This window comes from Brachyistius frenatus, unplaced genomic scaffold (assembly GCF_029030835.1).
Source record: "Brachyistius frenatus isolate BFR_SWC_R1_liver_20210118 unplaced genomic scaffold, ASM2903083v1 Contig_2, whole genome shotgun sequence".
Classification (NCBI taxonomy): domain Eukaryota; kingdom Metazoa; phylum Chordata; class Actinopteri; family Embiotocidae; genus Brachyistius; species Brachyistius frenatus.
Genome location: NW_027210601.1, coordinates 7,208,242 through 7,233,168, shown reverse-complemented (window position 1 = coordinate 7,233,168; position 24,927 = coordinate 7,208,242). Strand labels below are relative to the sequence as shown.

At 43.2% G+C, this 24,927-nt stretch overlaps 3 protein-coding genes across 8 annotated transcripts in view; 1 reads left to right on the top strand and 2 right to left on the bottom strand.

Annotated features, from left to right (window-relative positions):
- Window positions 1–24,927, top strand: part of jarid2b (jumonji and AT-rich interaction domain containing 2b) — a 267,034-nt gene that overhangs the window by 206,285 nt on the left and 35,822 nt on the right. The gene's annotated exons all lie outside the window — the stretch shown is intronic.
- The window catches only part of LOC138620366 (nuclear transport factor 2-like), a 396,989-nt gene that overhangs the window by 344,383 nt on the left and 27,679 nt on the right, over window positions 1–24,927 (bottom strand). The window lies entirely within an intron of this gene.
- atxn1a (ataxin 1a) overlaps window positions 5,414–24,927 on the bottom strand; it is a 91,359-nt gene continuing 71,845 nt past the window's right edge. The window contains exons 1-3 of one of the 2 annotated variants that reach the window (XM_069697285.1): window positions 20,714–20,828; window positions 10,026–12,425; window positions 5,414–7,404 (exon numbers count right to left, since the gene is read on the bottom strand). In XM_069697285.1, coding sequence (XP_069553386.1) covers window positions 6,808–7,404; window positions 10,026–11,897 — 2,469 coding nt within the window. In that variant the 5' untranslated portion in view covers window positions 11,898–12,425; window positions 20,714–20,828 and the 3' untranslated portion in view covers window positions 5,414–6,807. Of the gene's footprint in view, window positions 7,405–10,025; window positions 12,426–20,713; window positions 20,829–24,927 lie in introns of those variants that run through there. The other variant, XM_069697276.1, reaches the window with a different exon arrangement.

Sequence of the window (24,927 nt, the reverse complement as noted above, 5' to 3'; positions counted from 1 at the left end):
TACCCGCCTCATCCTGAACAAACTCATGGGGGAGCTGGAGCCCCAGCTGAGTATGAGCAAAGGCAGGGGTGCACCCTGGACAAGTAGGCAGCCCATCACAAGGGACAACACTGAAAGACAAGACAACCATCCACGCCTTTCTGAAGAGCATGCAAACGCCACAAAGAAAACCCAGAAACTTCTCGCCTTGACGTGACAGCGCTAACCACTGCTCCGCATATATATATGAGGGTGTATTGGGTGTGGTTTTGTTTTTTTTGTATACTTGTGCGCTGATGTGCAAATAAAGACACAAATTGTCCATTTATTCCAGATATGTCAAGGTTTCATTTTCTTTTTCAAAGAGGTGCATTTGTACAGATGTCAAATACATACACCAACAGGGTTTCTCCATTGCTATAGAGGAAAGGGGTGGTGAGACACAGGGACTTGGTGAGTACAATATAGTACAAACAAGTTGGCCGGGAACTGCTGCGGCCCCATGCAGGCCAGACTGTCCGTGCAGGTCTGTGCTGATGTCCGGTTCTCTGCCACCGTCTCAGTATGTCTCAGTTTTAGTACTTGGTTGTCACAGGTTAGCAGAGAAACATCTCGACAGACCGGTTGCCAGCCCGGAGGCTGAGTGTTCAGAACAGGGGGAGGAACCAATTGAACCACAGCTGACAGATAAGCTCCACCCCCCCCTCCGTGGCAGTGGGCAGGGTCAGAGGTCAGGAACCAAACAGCCTGTCCCCCTGCTGAAAGTGTCTGTCGCCTTACACAGAGAGGCAGGCCAGAGACGTTCAGTACACAAGAGTAATCCAAGCCATCTCCAGCATAATACACATAATATCATAATAATAATTTATAGTTAACTGTCAATAAAGACATTAGTTAATTATCAAATCAATTCAAATATCAAATTATATGCAATAAATTTACATATCTTATAACCCATATCAAACAGCCCACTATGCAAATTGATTGGGGTAAAACTAAACTGTTAAGTGGGCCTCTACAACTTTTTTTTTTTTTTTTTTTTTTTTTCTTTCTGCCTGAGTTGGTTATCCAGCGCTATGGACATTGACGAGACATCATACAAAAAAAAAAAAAAAAAAAAAAACAAAATTAATGAAAAAAAAAAAAAAAGAAAGTGGAATCCTGATCGAATTCTGTTCACTTTTAAAACACGACAAAGTGCCAAAAACACATCCTTTTTTCAAAATGAAAGTACAAACATCAAGAAACAAAAGAGCACACATGCCTTTTTTTCTGATCAAAACGTCAAAGCTCACACACCAACATTCATTTTATTTGTCAAGTTGTGCAAGAAGCCAATTAAAAAAAAAAAAAAAAAATAGATGACATTAGCAGTGTTCCTCCAGTGAGGAATCTTGTCATAAAAACTCAACAATGACACATTCTCTACATAGTTTTTAAGTCCCCTGACATTATATTGAGTGCTACAAGGAGACCAAAAACAGAAAAAGCTCCTGCACCAAAGACAATGCAAACAAAGCGAAGGTTTGCACGCACCGTTTTCACACCTCACAACCAAACCAAGCTGCGCCAACTCCTAATGTTTCTGCCTGATTAGAACTCAAAATGTGAACATAACGAAAGCAAATTAATGGCACAGCCTGGCTGCCGTAGGGTGGAAAAGATTTCCAACAAACCTTAACACAACAAAAGAAGGGATGCTTTCCATGAGAAAGGGTTTTCTTAGTAGAAAAGAACCAAGGAATCACCTAACACCTCGGCCCGTTGGACCCAAGAACGCGCCGGGCGCCAAGTGAGATGGAGCGCAGACAGATAAACACAAGGTTACGGCAAGGTGATGTGCAAAAACTTGAGCCATCTCTGCTTTTTTTTTTTTTTTTTCATCAATATTCACCCCCATTGTTTTCATTCTCATTGTCACTGTCTGTTTTGAATGAATGTTACCCCCTAGGACAGGCATCGGTCTGAGACAGAGGGGTTAGACCGAGCCCACCCTAGGATTAGAAAGTGCTGAAACATTATCAAGTCTTTTACATCTACTTACATGTGCATCTCTGTTGGTTGGTTGTTGTTTTTTTTTTTTTTTTTTTTGTTGTTTTTCTTTTTCTTTTTTTTTTTTTACAAAAAGTGGTCCCCACTAGCAATGAGGTTTCTTTTTCCTGTGGGTCTCACCGTGAACCGTTGAGGGTCAGGGTTTATGATCTCACAGACAAATAGATGAGAAAACACACACACACACACACACACACACACACACACACACACACACACACACACACACACACACACACACACACACACTAAGATTTAGGAAGGCCGCGAGGACAAAAAGGGAAAGAGAGTTACAGGAAAACTCTTTGTTGGTATTGTTTCTCTTCACAAACATACTGACTCTTGATTTACAAATGCGACGCACATCGTCAGACAGTAAAATACACAAGCCATTAACAAGGATGGGACACTGGAGTCGGATTATGCTACATACACTTGGCACGGTAAAAGAGGGGAAACAAAATGTAAGTATTGCACATTGTGGTAGTACTAACGGGATAAAAAAAAAAAGGTTAAACTTAACAGAATCAAAACTAAACCAAACCCTCAAAAAAAAAAAAAATGTTGAAACCTTGCTGTGATGGGCCGGTCCCTCTCCTGCGTTCAAAATGTGTCCACATGTCAGGTTGACGTGTTATTATCTACGTTTAAGTATGCGTTTCTCACTAAAAAATACAAACACAATGGCCTGTATAAACCAGTTGTGACCGGGAGACCAAATGTGAAAAGAAGATGTCGTCGTGGGAACAGGCAGTCCGGGCCCGGTCCTGCCGTATCCAGGCCGGGCCACACCGACAGGTAGCTAACGGTTGTCGAGGGTTAATTGATTGCTTCGCCTCAAGTCAGGAGGTTGCTCGTGAGGCTGGCTGGCTACGATTGGGTACCTGGAACAATGTTAACGAGGTCACTACGGGAGTCGTGGCAACGAGGCAGAGCCGGGGCGGAGTCAAAACGTCCGCTGCTTTACGTCAGGCGACGCGTGTTCACCCTCTGCGCAACAACAGTGTTCATGACTGACCGACCAGCAGGAAGAGAGGAGGTTTTGGGGGTTATGTTCGGTTACTGCATATACGAGATACTTCCCTGAAAACTAGCAACTGGTGTTGCAACTGCAATTTCTAAAGATTTAAATGTACTTCGCGATGAGGGGATTGAGTGAAGCAAGGTGTGTTCAGGTGTATTAGCTTCTAAAAATCATGATCCAGTACATTATAGGATTGTTGTTTTTTTTTTGTCTACGGGCTGAAAGAGTTGTTTTGGTTGTACTGCTGGAGAATTATTATTATTATTATTATTATCACATGTTTATTGCAGAGAATTTGAGCGAAATGACACAACGTATGCGTTCCACTCATACACGAGGAGAGTTGCCTGAATATTGTTATACTATTGCTTTCTAAAGTAACCAAAGCAACAAGAGCATCACGTGGCTTTGGCTTTATTTCTTTTTAATGTTTGACCTGACCAACAGTAAAAGTTTGGATGGTTTGAGTGGCTGGATGTTGTGGTTCTGCTTTTTCATTTGTTGGTAAGGGGGTTGGACAAACATGTTGTTTAAAAAAAAAAAAAAAAAAATGGACATGTACATACACTTACAAAACAGCCACACACACGCACACGCACACGCACACACACACACACACACAGAGATTGCAAAACATGCGCGCACGTAACCTACTGCTATTTCTACTACCGATGAACACAATGTTTCCAGAGGAAAAGGAAGAAATGAAAATGCACTGCTGTGGCGGTGTTGATCTGAGAACCCTGTTTTATTGTAAAAAAATAAAGCATTTTCAAATCTCATCTGGGGTCCTCTCGTTCAATCACCATTACCATCTGTCTGCCCACTTATTCCAACCACCTATCCACCCATTCCTCATCCATCTGAGCACCCATCCGTCCTCCCATCACCTCGGTAACCCCCCTCTCCCCCACCACCTGAAACATCGCTGCTCCCCCCCCCCCCCCACAGTTAAACCTTACTTTTTTTTTTTTTTAATCAGATGAGAAGGATGGAAATATGACCGATCCACTTCTTAGAGGCAAGCGATGACAGTCATAAAACAAGACCTAAATACAGAGGCCGAGTAGAAACAGATATGCTCAACAGATATTCCTGCAGGAAGCCACCACCTCCCTGACAGCACTATTGTGCCAGTGATCTAATCTCTCAGCTACGCATGATCACACCATATTGTTAAATGCAAAATGTGAGAAACATTTACATGTTGAGTGGCACCCTCACTGATGTTACTCCTACTTATTACTACTACACTAAACTATCTTTTGTGTGTATAATCAAACAGTCAAAGGATCATCAGGTAGTAGCCCGCACACATCACATTAACACCTCAAAAACCAAGCTCAGAAGGAGAGCAGAACTTGGACTGTCATGTGCAATCTTCAACCTCTGACTTTAAAGATTCAAATGTCAGCCAGGCAAGCACATCTGTTGAGGTAATTCTTAGCGATCTATTGGGTTTTGGCTGGCTGAGCTCAGGCCGTGTTCAAAACTGCACCCTCGCCTCTACAACTCCGGACACTCCTGTTTCAACAGCGGGGAGAGAGTCTCCTTAAGCAACACTAGAAACGGTAAATTAAATTCAGTAGGCAGGCACATGTTAAATTTCTGCTCTATAGCTATGCTTGTGTTCGTGATAACGCCATGTAATTTGACCTCAGCTCTGCTGATGTAGAAACATTTCCTCTACAATGTGGTAAGTGCCTGTAAAACCCTGGTCTCCTCCAGTGTGTCACGCGCTCGAGGGCTTGTTTTCAGGACAGGGCCGTCTAAAATCATGTCTCCACCCAACTCTCTCCTCCTGATGTGCAAATTGCAAGATTCTCTTAAGTAAAGATTGCAAGTAGAAACACTGGACATTTAGCATTGTCTATATATCAAATGAGTAGATCCTTGTCCTATACACAGTACACTTCTATACAAACTCCTACCCATATACAAACACACCACAGAGCACTTTGTGTACATCTGCACTGTTCGTCGTGTGCATTGATCCGATGTCAGCCTACTCGTGTGTTTGCGGTAGGGCAGTTTGCATCTGCAGCCATCTAAATGTGTATCAATAAATACAGTACATGTTATAGGTCATTGAGTTTTAGGGATGGTCTGTACTGTTGCTATGTCTGTATGTGTGTGTACGGACAGACATAGACCAGCATCCTATACACGCACACATGCATTACAAATACATGATGACCTCACAATTCTGTGGCGCGAGCTTCTAACCGTTGCTCTCAGTCTCACTGAACATCACTGGGAGATTTCGAAGCCTTTCTTTCTCCTTTATCTTTATGCCAAACTTACAAAACACATTCCAATACTTTCGCTAAGTTTTGTATGGCTAACTGATCGTATGTAAAAAAAACAAAAAAACATCATACATTCATTTCTAATTCAGTTTGTCACCATACATTATTCCCCCCCCCCCCCGAAACGTTTGCTAACTGAAGTTTTCTCCATTACCTGTCACATTCATCCCTCGCTCTGTGATTCCATGGCACATCTGCTCCCACGTTACCAAATGACCCCTTCACTTTTCCAAAGTGCTGTTGCTACTTTCTACCATTGTCTAAATAATAAAATAAAAATCTAAAAACATACAGTACTGCGTAAATAAAGAGACAACAAGAAGTTGTTGGCTGTATGGTGAGTGTGACAGGTGTGTTAAGTGCTTCGAAAACATCCTGACCCGCTCGGAGCTGACATGCAGATTCTCTCTGTTCCTCTCATACAGCTTTCCTGGATAAAAAAAAATATAAAGTAATTCATTGAAAAAAAAAAAAAAAAAAAACACGAGGATTGTATGCAGTCTTCCTCTTAACATATTCACCAACTCAGTGTGTTTGCACTTGTATGTATTAGGTTAGGGTATCTCACATTTACACATTAACGTTGACCCACCGAGGCTCATTCTTGGACTAAATGACCCCGGATTAAGGATTTTGACAATCATTGAAAACAACTATCTGGTGAGATAGGAGATGAGGGGTTCGTGAAAAATATTTTAAAAGGAAAAGGTGAAAGTAAAGACTCCACTGAGCAGAGTAAGTGTTGTTCCCTCGCCCTATTGTGTAGCACACTGGCGCTACCTGATGACATCTAGTTCAGCTCCGGCACATAGTGAATATCATTGATACATTTACCTTAAAGACATGGAGAATTACATTTTTCCAACTCCAGCTCTGATTTAGCAAGTAAATATTTCATGATTTACCCACAAACCCTTCAAGCTCAGGATCAGCTGATATTTCACCACTAGCATGGCAAAGAGGTGGTGGGTAAATGTTTTTGTTAGCCTCACTAGCAGGGAATGAAATTATTGTCAAGAAGCCAACTGTGTAATTTACATATTGCGTAACGTGTCGCCAGCCAAGCAGAGCCATCAAGCATCGTGCCCGTGTGCCACAGAGCCACCAACAAACATTCAGCACACTTCACAAATCCCTCACTGTAAGTCATCTCATGAAAACCACCAAAAACGGCACTGATTTCTCGTGTGATATTAAATCCATCTATAAAAAACGTGTTATAAACTACATGGACTTAATGTAAGGTGATACCATGTAGAGTAAGTTTACCTCTACAGTATAGTATTCAAGATAGAAAAAAAAACAAAAAAAAAAACAGAAAACAAAACCAAGACAAATGAAACATCAATGTGGGCATTCATGTTTTTTTTTTTGTTTTTTTTGTAGAATCCTTTTAAGTATATTTTTTAAAATCCCAAGGGTTGTTAACAGTCCTGTTAGCCTTCACTTGCCAATATTTGACCTTCCCTCAATGCTGACTTTCACCTCGTGAGGGATAAAGGAAGGTTTGGGTAGAATCAAAGGTGGCTCCTCCTCTGATTTTTCTACTTTTCGACCCTCAGGGGCGGACCATCTTCGCTTCCTGCCTCCCGACACCTTACTGGAGCCGGCTTCTGTGCTGGTGGCAACCTGACCTTTAGACCTTTCCCCAAACATCAGGTCCCCGTTTTCCACGTTGGAGCCCCCTCCACTCCCGTTCCCACTAACACCGCTCCCTCGCTGGCCGATGCCGTTCTCCCGCTCCCGGTGCCTGGGGCCTCCTCCACTGCAGCTCTGGGGAGCTTCTGAGACAACTCGGGGGGGTTTGAGGTGCCCTTGGTTGGCGGGTGGGGCCGAGGCATAGGTGGCTGGCTCCAAAGGTTGAGTCTTCTTCAAAGAGCCATTCCTCAGGTTCTTGAGGGTGAGTGAAATGCAAACATCGCCCACAGAAAGCTTGGTACAAGGCAGCTCCAGAAGCTGGGTGGTCCGGTCCGGGCAGCATGAAGACCAGCCTTGACCGAAGACGAAGAAGGGGTACTCCAACAGGACCTCCACACTCACCTGGAGAGAGAGGGAATTTAAACACTTTATGTAAGTTTGTCTTGCCAAATGGCGTTTTAAAAGACAGACTTCAAGTCTAGTTAATCCATCCTACTTGGCTTATAAAAAAAAAATTACATGTAATGGAAGATGCAAGCAAACTGCATGTTTCCCTGAAATGCAGCATTCATTGTTTAGATTGACCCATACTAGGCACTAAAGGCCAGGAGATTTCGACCTCTTCTGTTTTAATTTCAAACATTCTTTTTCTTCTGTCCCAGCTCGATGAAAAGTGCAATGGCATATGCTTTTATGGGAAGATTTTCGATGTGCTTTTGGAGCTTTTAAACCTTAATAACAATGTAGACTGTAGAACGCAAATGGGAAAATAATAAAAAGAAATGCAGGAAATTGAATGTCACAAAGGTAGCAGACAAGACTTGAATCAGGGACAACATGATCACACGGCCAGTGCATTAAATCTCTTTGAAAAAAAAAAGTTTTAAAGGATTTAAAACCCTTGTAAGTAGTGGTCTTTTAAGCAAAAGACAATGGCTCAAATAGTCTTTATCTTAAAAGTGATTTGGGGGGCATTTTGTTGACCAAATGGTTTATGACAGACAATTTAATGGCCATATTTGTAGTAAAAAACATGGACCTTTCCTGCATGTCACCTCTTCACTATTTCCTCTCATTTTTTTCCTGTTATGATGATGTTAGACAGCACTGTGCTACTGTACCATTTTAAAAACATTACTGAGGCATCCGGTCTTTAATAGCCAATGCTCATTTTGGAGTAATGCCACAGCTTTAGACCTGAAACCCTGCAAACTACTGCAAAGTCATTTCAAGGTTTGTTCATATAATTCTCTCAGTAAAATACTGTAAAAATTAGTCTTTTTCATTTGTGAATGTTTCTCGAGTGAAAGTCTAGTTTTACTATTACTATTTTAATAAAACATAACATTTTTAATACACAGATTCAGGTTAATGTACGATGAGCTGGCTGCTTGTCTTTTGTAAGACATGCAGCTAAATATTGCTGACATAAGTACAACAGAAAATAAATACAAACATTTCCTGTTGTCCAAAATCAAGAGGATGAAGATATTTAGCAAAGACAGCGAATTCTGTTTTCTCTGAGTTAGGTTCTGTACTTAAAACACTGACTGGGGCATTAATCATTTGTACTTTATGTATGACAGAATGAAGAAATTACACATATAGAAGGTGAGGAGGCTTTGGGATGTGATGGGGGAATGAGGGAAAAAATAATAATGAAGTGAGGGAAGATTTGAAATATTGTAGAGAGTCAGAGGGTGGAAGTTACTGAGAAAAAGATAAAAAAAAGGCGAGTTTCCAAAGGGAGGGTAGGTTGAATAAGAAGAGGAGTTAAAAAGAACAATGTCAAAAGGACGCCAGTGTAAGATGTATCACACACCCTCTCAAAGCAAACGTCAGGCAATATTTTCCCTCCCGTATTATATAATTTTTTACTTCTCAGAGTAAGTTTTCTGAGTGTGCACGCAAAGCTGATACCACCTCACAGGGAACAAAAAAAAAGTAAGAGGAGCCACTGAGGGAGTACAAGAGAGAAAAACAAGTCTTTGAAAGATGGTCAGCTTTTGTGGGGTACAGTATCAAAGAGCAGCCGGGGGCGGGAAAGATGGTTAGAGATGTGCTGTGTGGGCAGACGAGTCACAGCACGGACAGATGAAACAGATTAGCTGGCTTTAACGCACATCCTCAAAGACAGGGAGAAGAGTGCATGTGTGTCTATGCGAGTGTGTGCAAGTGTGTTTGAAGAACTTGGAGAGAACCAGAGACAGAAACGAGAAAGATAAATTGTGGCATGATATGTTATGCTCTTAAAAGATTCAATAAGAGAGTTCAATGTGACAGAGTGAGAGACATTATCTGGAAATAAGGCATGTAACTACGCCAACATGGTAAAAATAAGTGCATTCCATGGATACTGTTGACTTTTTCGAAATATCTGAAGACGAAAACACTCGATCCTCTTTGAAACAGTCCCTATACATGAAGATGACTATACTCAAAGAAATTACACATAAAGCATACAGGCAAATACCGGGCCTTTAGAGAAGAGTAGTTAAAGTTGTTTGGCCACTGTACCAGTAGAAATGTTTGCTGGAGACCAAAGAATTTTCATGAGAAAAGCCTGATACCATACCAAAACATGCAGTGGGAAAATGAGTCATGGTTTTATTGAGGTTACATCCAGGAATACTTGGCTGGGAGAAGTGAATACATGGAGTAATGTCCTTTCTGTGAGGTTTCTGGGCAATCAAAGGAGACTTCAGGAGGTCTTTAAGCTAAGCTAAGCTAATCAGCTGTTCGTTGCTACAAGACATGACACAGATCCTCTCATGTAACACTTGGCATGAAAGTGAATAAGCATGTTTCCCAAAATGTTGAAATATAATAATATAATACATTATAATTTTTTGCATGAAAAACTGATTAGAAACATTTGATATATTTTTGTCATTTGACTAATTTGATAACCATTTCAATATTTCACCAGTAGTTGTGGGACATGATAGAAACTACCATACTGATTGTGTTTTCATGTGTTGTGGGGTAACAATCTTCACTAAATGCTTCTGCTGCTTTCTCACCTGTGTGCGGTGCTCACCGACGGAGAACTGAACCACAGCAAAGTTGGGTGAGGTGTGACTCCCTTCAATGCGCTCCACTGTGGACGAGTCGATCTTCAGCTCACTGCTGATCTCGGCACTCTGGATGAAGTCCTCTGTCTTCAGGTCCTCCACGCGTTTCAGCTCGCCATCAGCCAGCTGGATGATGGAACCCTTGATGAAATACGGGGGGAGCGAGGGGGGCGCCACCGTACCGGAGGAAGTCGGAGGAGCGGAGGATGCAACCATCCCCGGCAGAGCAGGGACAATGGGGAGATGCAGATGAGCTTGAACCACTGCACCTGAAGCAGCCTGGTGGTATGAGCCGCTGGGGGGTGACAGAGTTTCTCCTTTGGGCGCAGTGGCAGCGATGTATGTGTGCGGGAGTGTCGTAGGAAAAGGTGCGGACTGGGTAGATGACGTAATGTGGGAGGTTACAGGTTCCAAGTTGGGGACTCCACCTCCACTAACGGGGATGATGACCGGTTGAGTGCCTGGAATGAGTAAGTGTTGTTGTAGGCTGGTGTGGTAGCTGCTCCCACTGCCTCCTGCAATGTAACCAATAATGGGGGGCTGAGGGTAGATACTGGTGGAAGGGAGCCCCATTGACATTGGCTCGGTAGCATTGTGGGTGGTCTGGATGACGGTCTGGGGTGACAGCGTGCTGACAGCAGCTTTCAGACTGTCTACACTGAGTGGGGGTGGAAACGTGAAAGAGGAGGTGGTGTTGGACGAGGGCGGTGCGCGATTAACAGGCTTGCCAAGGATGATGCCACCTTTCTCCAGGTGTGCGGGGGCAGACGTTGTCAGCTTCTCAGGGCTGGCTCTGGGTGGTACCAGCTGGTGGTCCCCATGGCTGTTGGGCATTAACATGAAAGAGGTTCTCAGCCCTGAGTGATCATGAGTAGGGTAGTCTGATGGTAGAACCATTTGGCGGGCCTCATAGGAAGACAAAGAGGAGGTGGCATCCCGTGATTTACTCCCTGACTTTGAGAGGCTGGACTCAGGGGACGCTCCAAACCGTCTGCCCCTTTCCAGCTCTCCATTGTGGAGTTCTCTGGGTCTGGAGCCACCTTCCTCTTTCCTGGTGGGGCCGTCCGTGTAATGCACCACAACCTGGGACATGCCATGTCCCAAAGTATGGTGGGGATGCAGTGACTGGGACGGAAGGTGAGTGCCTCCTTGGTGATGAGGCGACGGCACAGTCCGTGGGGATGTTGACATTTGAACATGGTGAGAGATGGGGTCTGTGGGAGGAGGCATGGAGGTACACCTCGTGGATACTCGCTGCTGGTCCTGTTTGGAGGCCTGCGAAGGAGCAGAGACTGTCTCTGTGTGTGAGGGTCTCTGAGCGGCCAAGGAGGACGAGGAGAAGGACGAGGAGAAGGACGAGGAGGAAGAGGAAATGGGGGGTGGGGGAGGAGGAGGGGGAAGCAGCTGAGGGGAGATGTAACTTGTGTATGGGGCAGTGTAGGGTGAAGCTATGAACTGCAGATTGGGAGGCAGTTGGGTGTAATGGACAGTTCCTCCAACTGTGGACTGCGACAGGGGGGATGTGTAGACTGTAGGTAGAGATGAGACTAGCCTCAGGGAGGAGGAGGACGACAAACAATCTGTTATGGAGGAGGGGGATTTATACTGGGGCCCATCAGACTGACTGGAGCTACGGTGTGCACCCACACTGCTCTCATTGCCACCAGCCACACTGGCAAGCCAGGTCATATTCTCTGAGCGCTGGCTGTCACTGGCAGGTGCGAAAGTAGGTGAGCGAATTTCCGATGGCAACGTGCTCGCGGGGATCTCCCTCTTCTTTGGGGGCAGACATTCATTACTGCGTTCCAGGTTGGACTTCATGCTGACTTCGCCTCACGTCCCTCAACTTTACTTGCGTTATCCTTCCTTACGTTTTTGAACTTTTTCCTTTCTTTTTTTGTTCCCTTGCTCTCTGGCTTTCTTTTTCCACTTTCCTTTCTCTTTTTTAAATATTTTTTTTATCACTGCTGATGCTCTCTCCTTTGTTTCACATTAATTAGCTATAAATTAACCTTCCCAATCTTGTCTCTTTTTTCCCTTTCTAACCAGTTCACTCGAGGCCGTTGATTATCAGGTCTTCTCTTGATGACAAATAAAATCCTAACAAGCAGGTGAGGGAGGATTAAAGATGAAGATGAAGATATGGAGGGGTGGTTACAGGGGAGGAGTTGGGCGGTCTGGTCCGTCCAGGGATCTTTAGCGGCTGAGGGGTGAGCTCAGAGCGGTAGGGGAGAGTGTCACGACGTCACACCTGCTGCTGGCGCAGAGGACGATGGGGGGCCGAGTGCGTTGCACTTCATGCGGAATCATTTCCTTGCAAAAGAAAGCCTGCTCACACGCAGCACGATCCTGTGGAAGAGAGACAGGCAAACTGTTAGAAAAGGTGTGGATCTCAAACACAAATGTAAAAATACACACAAATAGGTTTGCATGTGAGCAGTTTATTTTAGCCAAGATAGCAACCATATTAACAGACCAGTCATTTAAAATCTCTACTTCTAACACTACATCAGGGGATCAGCTGATTGTTTTTCAATGACAATGAAATTAGTTTACACACTGCACGTTACCCAACACACTGCATCGCGTAGTAGGTGTCTCTGGTCTAAGCTACAGTCCTAAGAAGGAGTTTTGCTGATATATAGATTGTTATTACTGTTTCTGGTCAAAACAACAACATTAACTACCTGAAATCAAATTTGTGCAATCATGTGCAATTCCAATGGAGTGAAAAGTGGAGAGCAACACACTTCCAGAGGAAATGGGAATGAAAAAAACAAGACATAGAGGAGCTGTGATGGATTGGTGAGCGGTCCAGGGTGAACCCTGCCTTCGCCCAAAGTGAGCCGAGATAGGTTCCAGGCTCCCCCTCCCCCCGTGACCCTGTTCAGGATAAAGCGGGTATAGATAATGGATAGATGGAAGACATGGACGAGCTCTATGTGCCAGCAAAAAAACGATGAGCTGCACTAATAGATCCAGGACCAAAACAAAAGGCTCAGTAAACGACAATGTTCTGAAGGACGAGACAGAAGCTTAAAAAAAAAAGATGACAAACATAAAATAAATTAGGCTATGAGCTGACAAAAGGATACACTGCATCTAGTAAGACCTTGCAGTACCCTCTACAGGTGAAATGCGGCCAGATTTGCAGAACAGAAGAACTAAGAGCTGTTATGACGCACAATTCAATCATGGGTTATGCTAGCTCTGCACACAAAACAATAGCAAAAAAAAAGGCAAAAAAAAATAAAAAAAATACTGCTATTTTATTGCTTTTCTATTGTTCTATTATTATCTTATTGCTTCTGTATGCTGCTGTAGCGAAAAAAAATTCCCTCGGGGATTAATAAAGTAACTACCTAACCTAACCTAACCTAACCTTTACAATGAAATTCCAGAATAAGACTTGAGGCACACTAAAAGTAATAATCTAAGGAGTTCAAATAGGTTAACGATAATATAATAATTATTCAAAAGTTTATAGCAACTGCCAAAGTGTGTGTGAGTGTATGTTTGCACTACATGTGAGAGTATGTTTGCACTACATGTGAGTGTGTGTGTGCCATCTGTCGTCGAGGACCCCCTTCTGCGAAAGATAGAACGCTTGGTGTGAATTTCATAAATAATGTACAAGCATTTCAAGCACATGCATGCACCCCCCCCCCCCTACACACACACACACACACACACACACACACACACACACACACACACACACACACACACACACACACACACAAAATCAGGCACACACCACTTGCTTACTCAAACACCGACACCAGGGCATATTCAATTATGCTGACACGTTATTTTCTTGAAACACAGGACAACTTCACGCACAAACACACACTCACTAGTGCACAACTGAATATACATGGAGACGTAGTGTATGTTTGTCCAGCTGAAAGACACTTGAAAGTAGCCAGAGTATCAGTTGACCCACACACTTTAAACCTTTGCTAAACATAGCTGCTGAGCACAGCAATTCATTTCTTCTTTTTGCAAAGAATTATCATTGTTTCAGTTAAGTGTAAAAATTGCAAAATTACAAATTGAGAAATACTTGAGCATTTCTGCAAAAACAAATCACAACCTAAATAAAAATATCAACCGAGATATAAATAACGCCTGGCAGGTGTGTGCTTCCGCCAACCAATCAAGTTGCAGTTTACATACAGTACATGTATGTCCAGACTCATAACATGTAGTGAAGACTTTGTATATGTTCAAATGCTTGTCTAATAGAGCTGATTGACAGTAGACGGTGCTTCAAATATGGATGTTGCTGCAAAAAAGCTACAAATTCAGACAGTGCAGAAGATCTAAACAATCACCACGGTTTCAAGATTAGCGTCACCAATTAAAAAAAAAATATGGTCACAATCTCTGTTCCTGAGTTATGCACAACATTTCGATGTCACAGTGAAGTTGACGTTTGATCTTCACCTTTTTATCTCATCAGACATTTGTGTGAAATGTTGTCATAATTAGCGTATGACTTGGTGAGTTATGGACGCAAAGTTTGACCTTTAGCTACCAAAATCGATTTATTCTGAAGTCCAAGTAAAAAATTGTGCCACGTTTAAGAAATTAAGGGATATCATATTCCCAATAATACCCAATAGAGGACGGACATGAGGTCGCAGTGACCTTGACTCTTGACTTTTGACCACCTTGAGCACGTTTGTACCATGTTTGTGTTTGAAGAAATTCCCTCCAGCCGTACTTTAGATATCATGTTGATACGACTGGGATGGATGGATGGACAAACAAAACCAAAAACATAATTCCTCCAAATTAGTGATGATAAATTGTAATTAACTAACACAGGAATTATTGTCTCTCAGAGGATCTTCAGTCATCTAAAATAAGTGAAATAAAGCTTGTTGTTTGCTTTGATGAACCACCTACTGTACAGTAGGCCTTTCTAAAAGCCATTCAAATCTCACAATGATGACAATGATGGTCAGAAAAATCAGCCAACAATGGTGTTATGACACTTATCACCATGACATTATTTTGAGCATAAAGGCAGTATTGATATCAATCTTGTGATAAAAAGTCCTGTTTGTTAGTTTAATTCTTTTTAGTTTAGTTAGACTTTTCTCCACAATCTTGAGATAACAGAAGCCTCCTTGTTTGATTTCTTTACCTTGATGGCAGGAATTATGAAGTCACAGCAGAATGATATAAAAGCAGGACACAGCCATGTTTATGAAGCCGGTGTGACAGCATCACTAAACAGAAGACGGCAATTGTTGTTAGCATTAAACCCAATAACATTGCATTGGATTGGTGATGAGTGTATCTGATCTGTGAGCTGCCAAGACACGAAAGATTTAATCTTTCAACCAGAGTGACAGGGTCAAAACCGCCCAGTCTTCCCGGGCCTTGTTTGCTAATTCCTGCAGAGTAATACCAATCGCATGCACTACGTGCATATACTTTATGTGTGCATGTGAATGTATGTGTGTGTGTGTGTGTGTGTGTGTGTGAGTGTTCTGTAGGACGAGGGATATTTTGCATCTCGAGCAGATTCCTGTGATTTAAGAAGTGTCGCAGTGCCACCACAACACTACTGCAGAGACAGGTGTAGGAGTAAACGCACATGCATATTCACACGCACGCACACACACAGACACACACACACAGAGACACACACACACAGAGGCTTTGTTTTGTGGTAGAAAGCACACGCACGCACACACACACACACGCACTTACTCAAGTACACACCATCTGTTCAATCAAGCAGGCATGACTCAGAGGTGTGTTGAGAGGTACTGTTGATCGGTAAGCTTTTAGCACCAAGATGCTCTGTTCTCTGCCGCTCCCTCCATTTCTCCTCTCTGTCACTCCACCTCCACTTAACTCTCCTGCCTCAGCCTGCCCACCTCTCCTACTACATAACGCCATTCTCAATTATCATTCCTCCATCTAATAGTTTTTATGTTCTTCATCTTCTGTCTCTCAAAGAATGTCCTTCTTCTCTCTTGGCATCTTTTAGGCCTTACCTTTCTTGTCTCTCTACCATACCATCTACCGTCACTGCACTGTTCGGCCGGTGTCACAAGATACTGTCGATACAGTAGATGGATACAAATGAAAAAATTAAGCTCGTATTCAACAAGCTCTTGCTCAAATTAAAACTTCGAGATGAGAGGAATCGTATGTGTCTGAGAGATCTCGGATCAGAGACATTTCATATCATCTGTCACATCAAACACTGACAGTGTCGGTGCATCCAGCCACAGATCTGTTCATCCTGCCATCTATGAGAGCTTTTATCTTCATGGCAAGGCCTGTCATTGCTGACAATTCACTGACATGTGAAAGTAGTTGTTGAGAACCCTAAGAGAAATATAATACGCAGGGTGTACAATAATGGTACACTGTATATTGTGCAGTTGCATTCTGCATGTCTGTGACGAGAGCAATGGCACAGCAGCTACTAAACAACACCTGCCTGAAAAGTGGTTTGTCCCCTTGCACTAACGCCGGGTTATACAATCTGGGAAATTATAAAATATACAAATAGGCTGTAAAACTATGACTAGAATATAGCAGGAACAGAGAAACAAATACACACAAACACAATATTCCCTTGGGAAAAGACTGAACTTTCACTCACGCTTGGGTCCTTTCTCTTCTACTTTCTCCTGCAGTGTCGGTGAGAGAACAAAATAAATGTTGAGAGTAGAGGAGAGAGAGAAATACGAAGGAGTGGAAGTAGAATCAAAGAGTCATGCTCTCTTTAAAACCCCCTTTGTAGCATCCATGGTGGGAAACTTTCAGTGTCTTAGAGAAAAAGAAAAGCAAACAGTAGGACTTACACCAACAATTAATGAGGGAAGATACCGAGGGAGGTCGACACAGGAATTTGAGGAAGAGTCAGGAAGGTGAGCGAGATAGGACAGCAGGGGTATGAGGGCGAGGGAAGCCTTAAGATGCATGGGAGACATAGAGGGAGAGAGAGAGGCGACTGACCTACATTGCAAAAAAGAGAGTATTGCTTGAAACTGACACTCAAACAGGCATTCACTGAAAAGCCAAGTCACCCGAATCTTGCTGAGCTTGCAGCATGTAAGCTTGAGTGTTAGTGGGTGCGTGGTGTGTAAGTGTGTGTGTGCGTGTGTGGATATCAGATGATCTGTAACCCAAGCTTTCTGTCCTCCATGTGCTTTAGTCTCTTTTACAAACACAATGATTCAGCACACCAAAACCTACCTGTCTGTCTGTGTGTGTGTGTGTGTGTGTGTGCGTGTGTGTGTGTGTGTGTGTGTGTGTGTGTGTGTGTGTGTGTGTGTGTGTGTGTGTGTGTGTGTGTGTACACTCACTGAGGACACTAGTAGCATAGTGGGGGAAAAAAAGGCATGTGTATGTGTGGGTGAGCAACCATAAATGTTCACTATAGTATTGTCTTTCTGAGGTGGAGGTGCCGATATGTCACCCTTCTCTCTGTCTCAGTCTCACACACGCACAGTCATGTTTCCATTCCATCAGAGGACATCACATTGACTTACATTCATCTACTGCAGACTTACCTTCAAAGACAATCTATAATTTATAAACCTTTCATGTTTTACGCAATCAGAGTGCTTTGTGGTTATGGCGCCAGCGCTGCAGTTATGTGGCCACTTTGTTCGTTTAATACAGCAATTACAAAATGTTAACACTCAAAGACGCAAACCTTTGTTTTAACAGATATGCAGTACATTTCTAGGCAACTGATGTCCTTCCAAAGTGTCACTGTCCATCAAATATATCAAACACAAACAAGTTTCAGGTTATACATTTGTGCAATGCTCTTCAACTTAGTAACACCTGGTGCTGTGCAAACGTTCAAGGCACTTTAGATGTTAAGGTTCTGATCCATCACACGATACCAATGGCAGGGATGTCGCTGATCTGATCCCAAATTCATTCTGTAGCATAATCCTAACCTGAACAACCCCAAATTTACAGCGAGAGTCGTGAAGAACTATCTGTAGTCCTACAGCCAATGGTTTGGTCCCCACAGAGCCCGGATCGCAGTACTAAGGAGTCAGTCTGGGATTACATGAGGTGATAGAAGATGGAGACAAAATAAATCCACAGAAGAGTTCTCCAAGATGATTGGAACAAGTTACTTGCCAAGCACTTCAAAAACTCTGATATGTGTAAGTGTACGTATGTTGATGATGATGTGGCATTAGACTTTAGTTTAGTTTGTGTTGATATAATCAACTCTGATGCTTTTGGCTTTAGCTGTAAGGTACAACATAATCTATAATGGTATGCAGGTATGTCCAGGTCCAGTGATGAGTTCCAATGGGCAGCTCCATTTTGTAAGCAGCTCTGAGTTGTTAAAATATTCAGATTAAGTTTCACAGCAACTGAATCCCTTATCAAACCTTACACTCATATTCTCTGTTTAGTCTGCTCTGCCTCTCTGCCCGACTCTACAGGAACTGGCAAAGAAAAAGAAATCGCTAACGATGTGTACAAGCGTCTGATAACTCTTGCAAGTCAACAAAACAAATGCAGGATGTAGTTCACTAATAACATTTTTTTTAGCTCAAATATCTGTTCTTAATGCACGATATCCACCAGCGGTTAGCATTATTAAACTTTAGGGTTATTTCCAATCCCCTAACCCACTAAACCAAACCACATCCCTATCCAGTTCCTAAACAAAATACACTTCAACTCCATAAAACTTTGCTTTTCAGGCTCATTAAAACAACATGCAGTAATGCCATCAATTGTGAGCAGGAGTGTCACTGGTGGTGTATAACCGTGAAACCTTTAGAAGACCCAGAGAACCAGGAAATATTTTTGTCAGATTTTCTTTATCTTGTTAACCGCACACTCCAATTAGAGTCGGCGTGGCAACAGCGAAAGCAGAGAAGCCTAGATGTCTCTGCTGTTCCCCACAACTTCCTCCAGCTCCTCCCGGGGATCTCGAGTTGCTTCCACAATAATTCCATATAATCCCTCCAGCGGGTCCTGGGCCCACCTCGGGGTCTCATCCCAGTTGGCCCGGTAGACCTTCAACGGGAGTTGGCAAAGGGGGGGGGCATCCTGATCCAAAAACCACCACAAACTGGCAGCTCAGCTCCCTCTTCACCCTTACAGCCTGATACAGAGACCACATTACCGCTGCCGCTTCCCCCAGCCTGCGGCTGATCTCACGGCTCTCCCATCACTCATGAAAAAAACAACTGCAAAAAGTGGAGACATCCCCTTCTGGCCTCCACCACCTTCAGGCACTCAGAGTTCCTGCTGAGCCAAAAACTTCCAGCAGTCTCTGTAACTGGTGCTTACCACAGTGTATTTGATTGTTTGCATGTTTGAAAATGTTACTTATCATTAAATTAGACAGCATAATATATTAAGATAATAATGCAAAAATAGCAACTCTGTGTTGTTATTTTTTTGTGTGCAAAAGCCTACATATAAATCTCGGCAGTATAGAAACTGACGAGCATGTGCATTTGAGTCTGTGTGTGCAAGATTGCCCAGTCATAATCATAATCACGATCAAAGGGATAAGTCCAACGTGATGTGCTATCTCACTGCTAAATATAGTTCAACTGGAAAGTACAGTGTTGCTGCAGGCTTATACTTCTCTGTGTCCCTCTACTTCTCTATTTCTTCATATCTGCCTCTGTAGCTTTTTGTCTGCATGGTTTTTCATTACTGTGGGTGTGTGTTTGCATGTGTGTGTTTGCATATGTGCGTGCATGTGTGTGTGCACATTACAGGGAGCCTTGCCAGGCTGGGAACTTTGACAGGCCTGCCACTTTATTCAGTCTCATTCTCCACACAAACGAAAACAAACACGCACGCGCGCACGCACGCACACACACGCGCGCGCACGCACACACACACACACACACACACACACACACACACACACACACACACACACACACACACACACACACAAATCGGAGTATGGTCAGATAGTGAGAGAGCAATGGAGGATCAGCCATTGACAGATGGAGACAGAGAGTTGAAGAAGCAGGGGAACAGGAGGAGGAGGGGGTGACGGAGAAAAAGAGTATCATGAGGGAAAGAAAGTGGGAGAAAGAGAGAGCGGTTAAGAGTTACACAAACACAGAGACAGAGATGGAGAGACTGTGAGAAAGAGAGAGAGCGAGAGAGAGTCTCTTTCAGTAAAAAAAAAAACACTTAGGCAGTGTTGCATGACTTGCACTTTCTCACCCCTCGACAACCCTGAGGTTGGATGGGTGGCTGGAAGGGGGGGGAGGCAGAGGGGGGAGGCTGGGAGTGGTTACAGACAGGCTGCCAATGGAAGGGGAAGAATGAGAAAAATGTTCGAAGAGAAGAGAAGAGAAGAGAAGAGAAGAGAAGAGAAGAGAAGAGAAGAGAAGAGAAGAGAAGAGAAGAGAAGAGAAGAGAAGAGAAGAGAAGAGAAGAGAAGAGAAGAAATGCTTCAAGATGAAGCCCCAATGGAAGAAACCACGACATTTGTAGGAAAAACTAGGGCAGACGCAGTACGCACTTACAAATGACATACTGCGATACAACAACACGAGTGTTCGGGACACGCGTGCACACACATGCAGACTTTCTCTGGCTCCCACACACACTTTCATTCAGAGTAAAACTGTGTGAAGTGTACTTACCAGGGTAGCAGGAGCAGCCCACTTCTGCAGCATGCTTTCTCTCCCCCTGTCATTCTGTTCCTTCGCTCCTTTAACTCCTCTCTGGTCCTGCTCCGCTGCTGTGTCCCTTGTAAAGCACCCGAGTCTTTCTCTCTGTCTCCCTCTCTCCCCCCCTCAGGCGGAAAATCCCAGGCAGATTCAGTGTACTTGTGCTACAACCTGCTCTCAGCCTTTCCTCACCCCCACAAACACACCGCAGACACTCACACACAGCCAGCAATCCTTCTCCTAAATCTTGACAGCGAGGCAGGAAGCTCCCTCACTTCCACTAACATACAGCACTCAGGTGGTGATCACACACACACACACACACACACACACACACACACACACACACACACACACACACACACACACACACACACACACACACACACACACTGATACACACAAAACGTAGAACACACTTGCACACGCCCACAGGGAGGGAGTCCCGCATGCAGAGCTCCAATGTGTATTATGCAAGGGGCTGAATGTGAGCCAGAGCTCTCACACTGTCTGCCCTACACACACAGACACACGCACGCGCGCAGGCACACACACACACACACACACACACACACACACACACACACACACACACACACACACACACACACACACACACACACACACACACACACACACACACACACACACACACTGAGTGCCCCTCCCACGGTTCGCTCATCCAACTTCATCAGGTATTCATTCAAAAAACACACACACGCCAGCTGGCTGCCCGCCCAGAGACCGCTTACAAGCAGAGAAAGAGAAGGAGAGAGAGAGAGAGAGAGAGAGAGAGAGAGTGGTGGGAGGGTGTTACAGTGAGAAGGGCAGAGAGGGGGAGTGTGGGAGAGATAAAGGGGGGGAGGGAGGGAGTTGTAGAGATTAGAGAGAGACAGACAGAAAGAGAGTACATGAAAGAGTGACACATGGTAAACTCATCCACACACACAGATATGTTTGTATGTCAGGCTGCAACCATAATGGATTTTTTTTGGGGGGTGTTTACAACCTCATCATGACTTACGAGATAACAGAAAATTTTCATTTTATTGTCGTATAAAAGCAGAAAATCCTCAAATTTGAGAAGATGGAACGAGAAAATGTGAACATTTCTGCCCCATAAAGAAAAATGAATTATCAAAATCAACATTGCTTCAGTCATCAATTTGATTCATTGAGAGCTGTTGCGTCATTACATGTATCCTGAAGACATCCACACAACACCACATACACTCACTGCTGTCTCCGAGGTGCAAGTTTGAGATTGATGACAGACAAGCAAAATATCAACCACTGTCCTTTTCTCCTCGTTTGCTGATACATTAAGTTTTATACTCAACAGGATGCTGCACTTCCTGGTCTTGACCACTAGATGGCATGACAGCTTACCAGTGAAGAGCAGTCTATTTCCGTTAGTTAGCTGACCTAGTTAAAAGACCATTTGGAAGTAAATATAGATGAAATGTGCTCCTCAATGCTATGAGATGTAGCACGCACAGGGAAGAAATGAGCACTCACTCATAATATGTTAACACACACACACACACACACACACACACACACACACACACACACACACACACACACACACACACACACACACACACACACACACACACACACACACACACAAATTGTAATGATTCCCACTAGACTCAGTGGGTCTAAACACACACTAAAAAAATACATCCTGTTTGTGTTGGTTGGTCTTCCTGTCAGCCTGAAATCAATCCAAGAGCTCCAGTTTTCGGCACTCAGGTTTAACTATTGCAGGCAGCAAGGAGACATTTCAACTTTTGCTTTTAATGTGAAGTGGATTAAAAGAACACACAAAACGTATAAAGTGAGGCTCGGCTGAGTAAGAGGATTGAAAAATAATAATCTGAGAGTTCTTTGTGTTTCTTTCATTTTTGAAGGCATTTTTGGTGATAGGCAGAGGAGCTGTTATGTTTTTACATTGATCATGTCAGTCAAGTAAAATAGCAGTAGACTTTCTTTTGGTGCAGTTTGACTTTCTGAGTGCTGCTCTACTTTTACAGTCTGCAATTTTCTATATCACCAAAAAAAAGGCAAAATTATCTTCCTCTTTTGAAACCACATATTATTTTTCTTTTAAATATAATTTTCGACCAAAACTGGAGCTCTTTTGGGTGCAATTTTAGAAGCCATAACTTTATCAAGTTTGAATCCACCTCGTACCACTGCTGCATTGTTTTATATTTTCTTAATAGTATCTTATTATTGAGTTGTCAAAGATAAGAATGGACCGTGGGAGAGACACAGAAGGCCAAGGACAAAAGTGTCGAAAAAGATAGAGGGATTCAATAAACAGTCATAAGGCACACAGAAAGTCAAATTAGTAAAGACTGAAAGAAAACCACACTACATCGTGTATTTGTTTCACAGCCTGCTTTGTTTTGACGGTGACCTCAACAGCCAGCAACACTTCTCTTTTGCCTTGGCAGATAATTGAAACCTCTCTGCATTGAATCATAATTTATTTGTGTGGGTTTGTTTACAACCTGCCATCAAGTAAAAGCAAGGGAGACAGACAGAGAGGGAGAGAGAAAGAGAAAGGGAGAGAGGGAGAGAGTAGAGAATGAGCAGAGAGGAGGGAATCAGAAGTTCCAACTTTCTGTGCAGCGATTTCACTTCTTTCTCTGCATGTATCTGTCTTTGTTCGGAGGGGCCATCTCCACACCTGTCTGGCTAACATGGTCACACATCAACAGCCTTCGATCATTTCTGAGAGCTCACACTCTGCTCTCCACCTCCAACGAACACATGACCCACATTATACCTGTGTTCCTTCGATTTTTGCTGTTGTGCAACCATTTCGACCAAGAAAACTGTTTTGGTTAGATTTGAATATCAAGTGGAGAGCATCATTAAATGTCTTGAACGTCACCACTTGATCATAACGTACCAAGATCGAGTCTACTTTCCCTCTGCAGTACCCATGTTTTGTTGTGCTTAAGCCAAAACATTTCTTGTTAAACTTGTCATCTCCTCAAAATTCACATCTTTTCTTCATTACTGATATATAACATGAAATTAGTTCTTTATCTATTTTTTCCACAACTATATAACATGAAAAACTAAGATATTGTGACTGTCTGAGATATTTTTGCTTGTATTATACTCATTATACTCATTATACTCATGCAGAAATAAATTCAAAGAATTCCTTGAATTTCCTCTTTTGCAATTTCTTCAGTTATATTTTTCAGTGACACCCCTTTTGGAATTTACTAGAAATGACCAACGTGAAATGTAAATCAAGATACAGGCAGTGGATTTTTCAATAGGACTCACTTAAACATCCAAACTGAGTCAGTGATCTCCTCATAATAGGAATCAATGAAATGTTGAAAATTTCCACACTAAAGCTTGCCTCATTCTCTCTCAGTCGTCTGCCTTTGTGCAGAGCAGAGTACAGTCTCAGAGTCACAGCCAGTCACTAAGGAAACTGATGAAAAGCTTCTATATATACACACACACACATATATACATATCACAGACTTTCTGTGCTCTCTCTGCCTCACACACACACACACACACACACACACACACACACACACACACACACACACACACACACACACACACACACACACACACACACACACACACACACACACACACACACACACACACACACACACACACTCGCAGCGCGCTCTCAGTCACCCACGCAAACTTCACACACACTGTGGTTATGACAACAGCATCCCCCGCCTGCCTACGCTCACTTTACCCATCTATCCCCCCGCCGTCTCTGTCGGCGAAAGTCTCAGCTCTCTTGTTTATCAGTGTCTTTCCATCTGTCTCGTGTGTGTGTGTGTGTGTGTGTGTGTGTGTGTGTGTGTGTGTGTGTGTGTGTGTGTGTGTGTGTGTGTGTGTGTGTGTGTGAGAGAGCTTGTGAGACAGCAGGTGCAGAGCCATCTAATGGTCACATACCAAAAACAAATGATCACTGGCAGACAAGCTCTATAAAGGCACGCCCTCATTACGCTTTAATCATATCATACCCATGTTCTCTTCCTAATCTAATATTCATAACCTTTTGTAATCATTTCACAATCACGTTAACAATGCCCTCTGAACTTTGGGCCTGTTACACACTCTACAAATATCTTCCACTCTCTCCCCCTCTCCCCCCATACCGCTGTCTCTCACAAACCCTC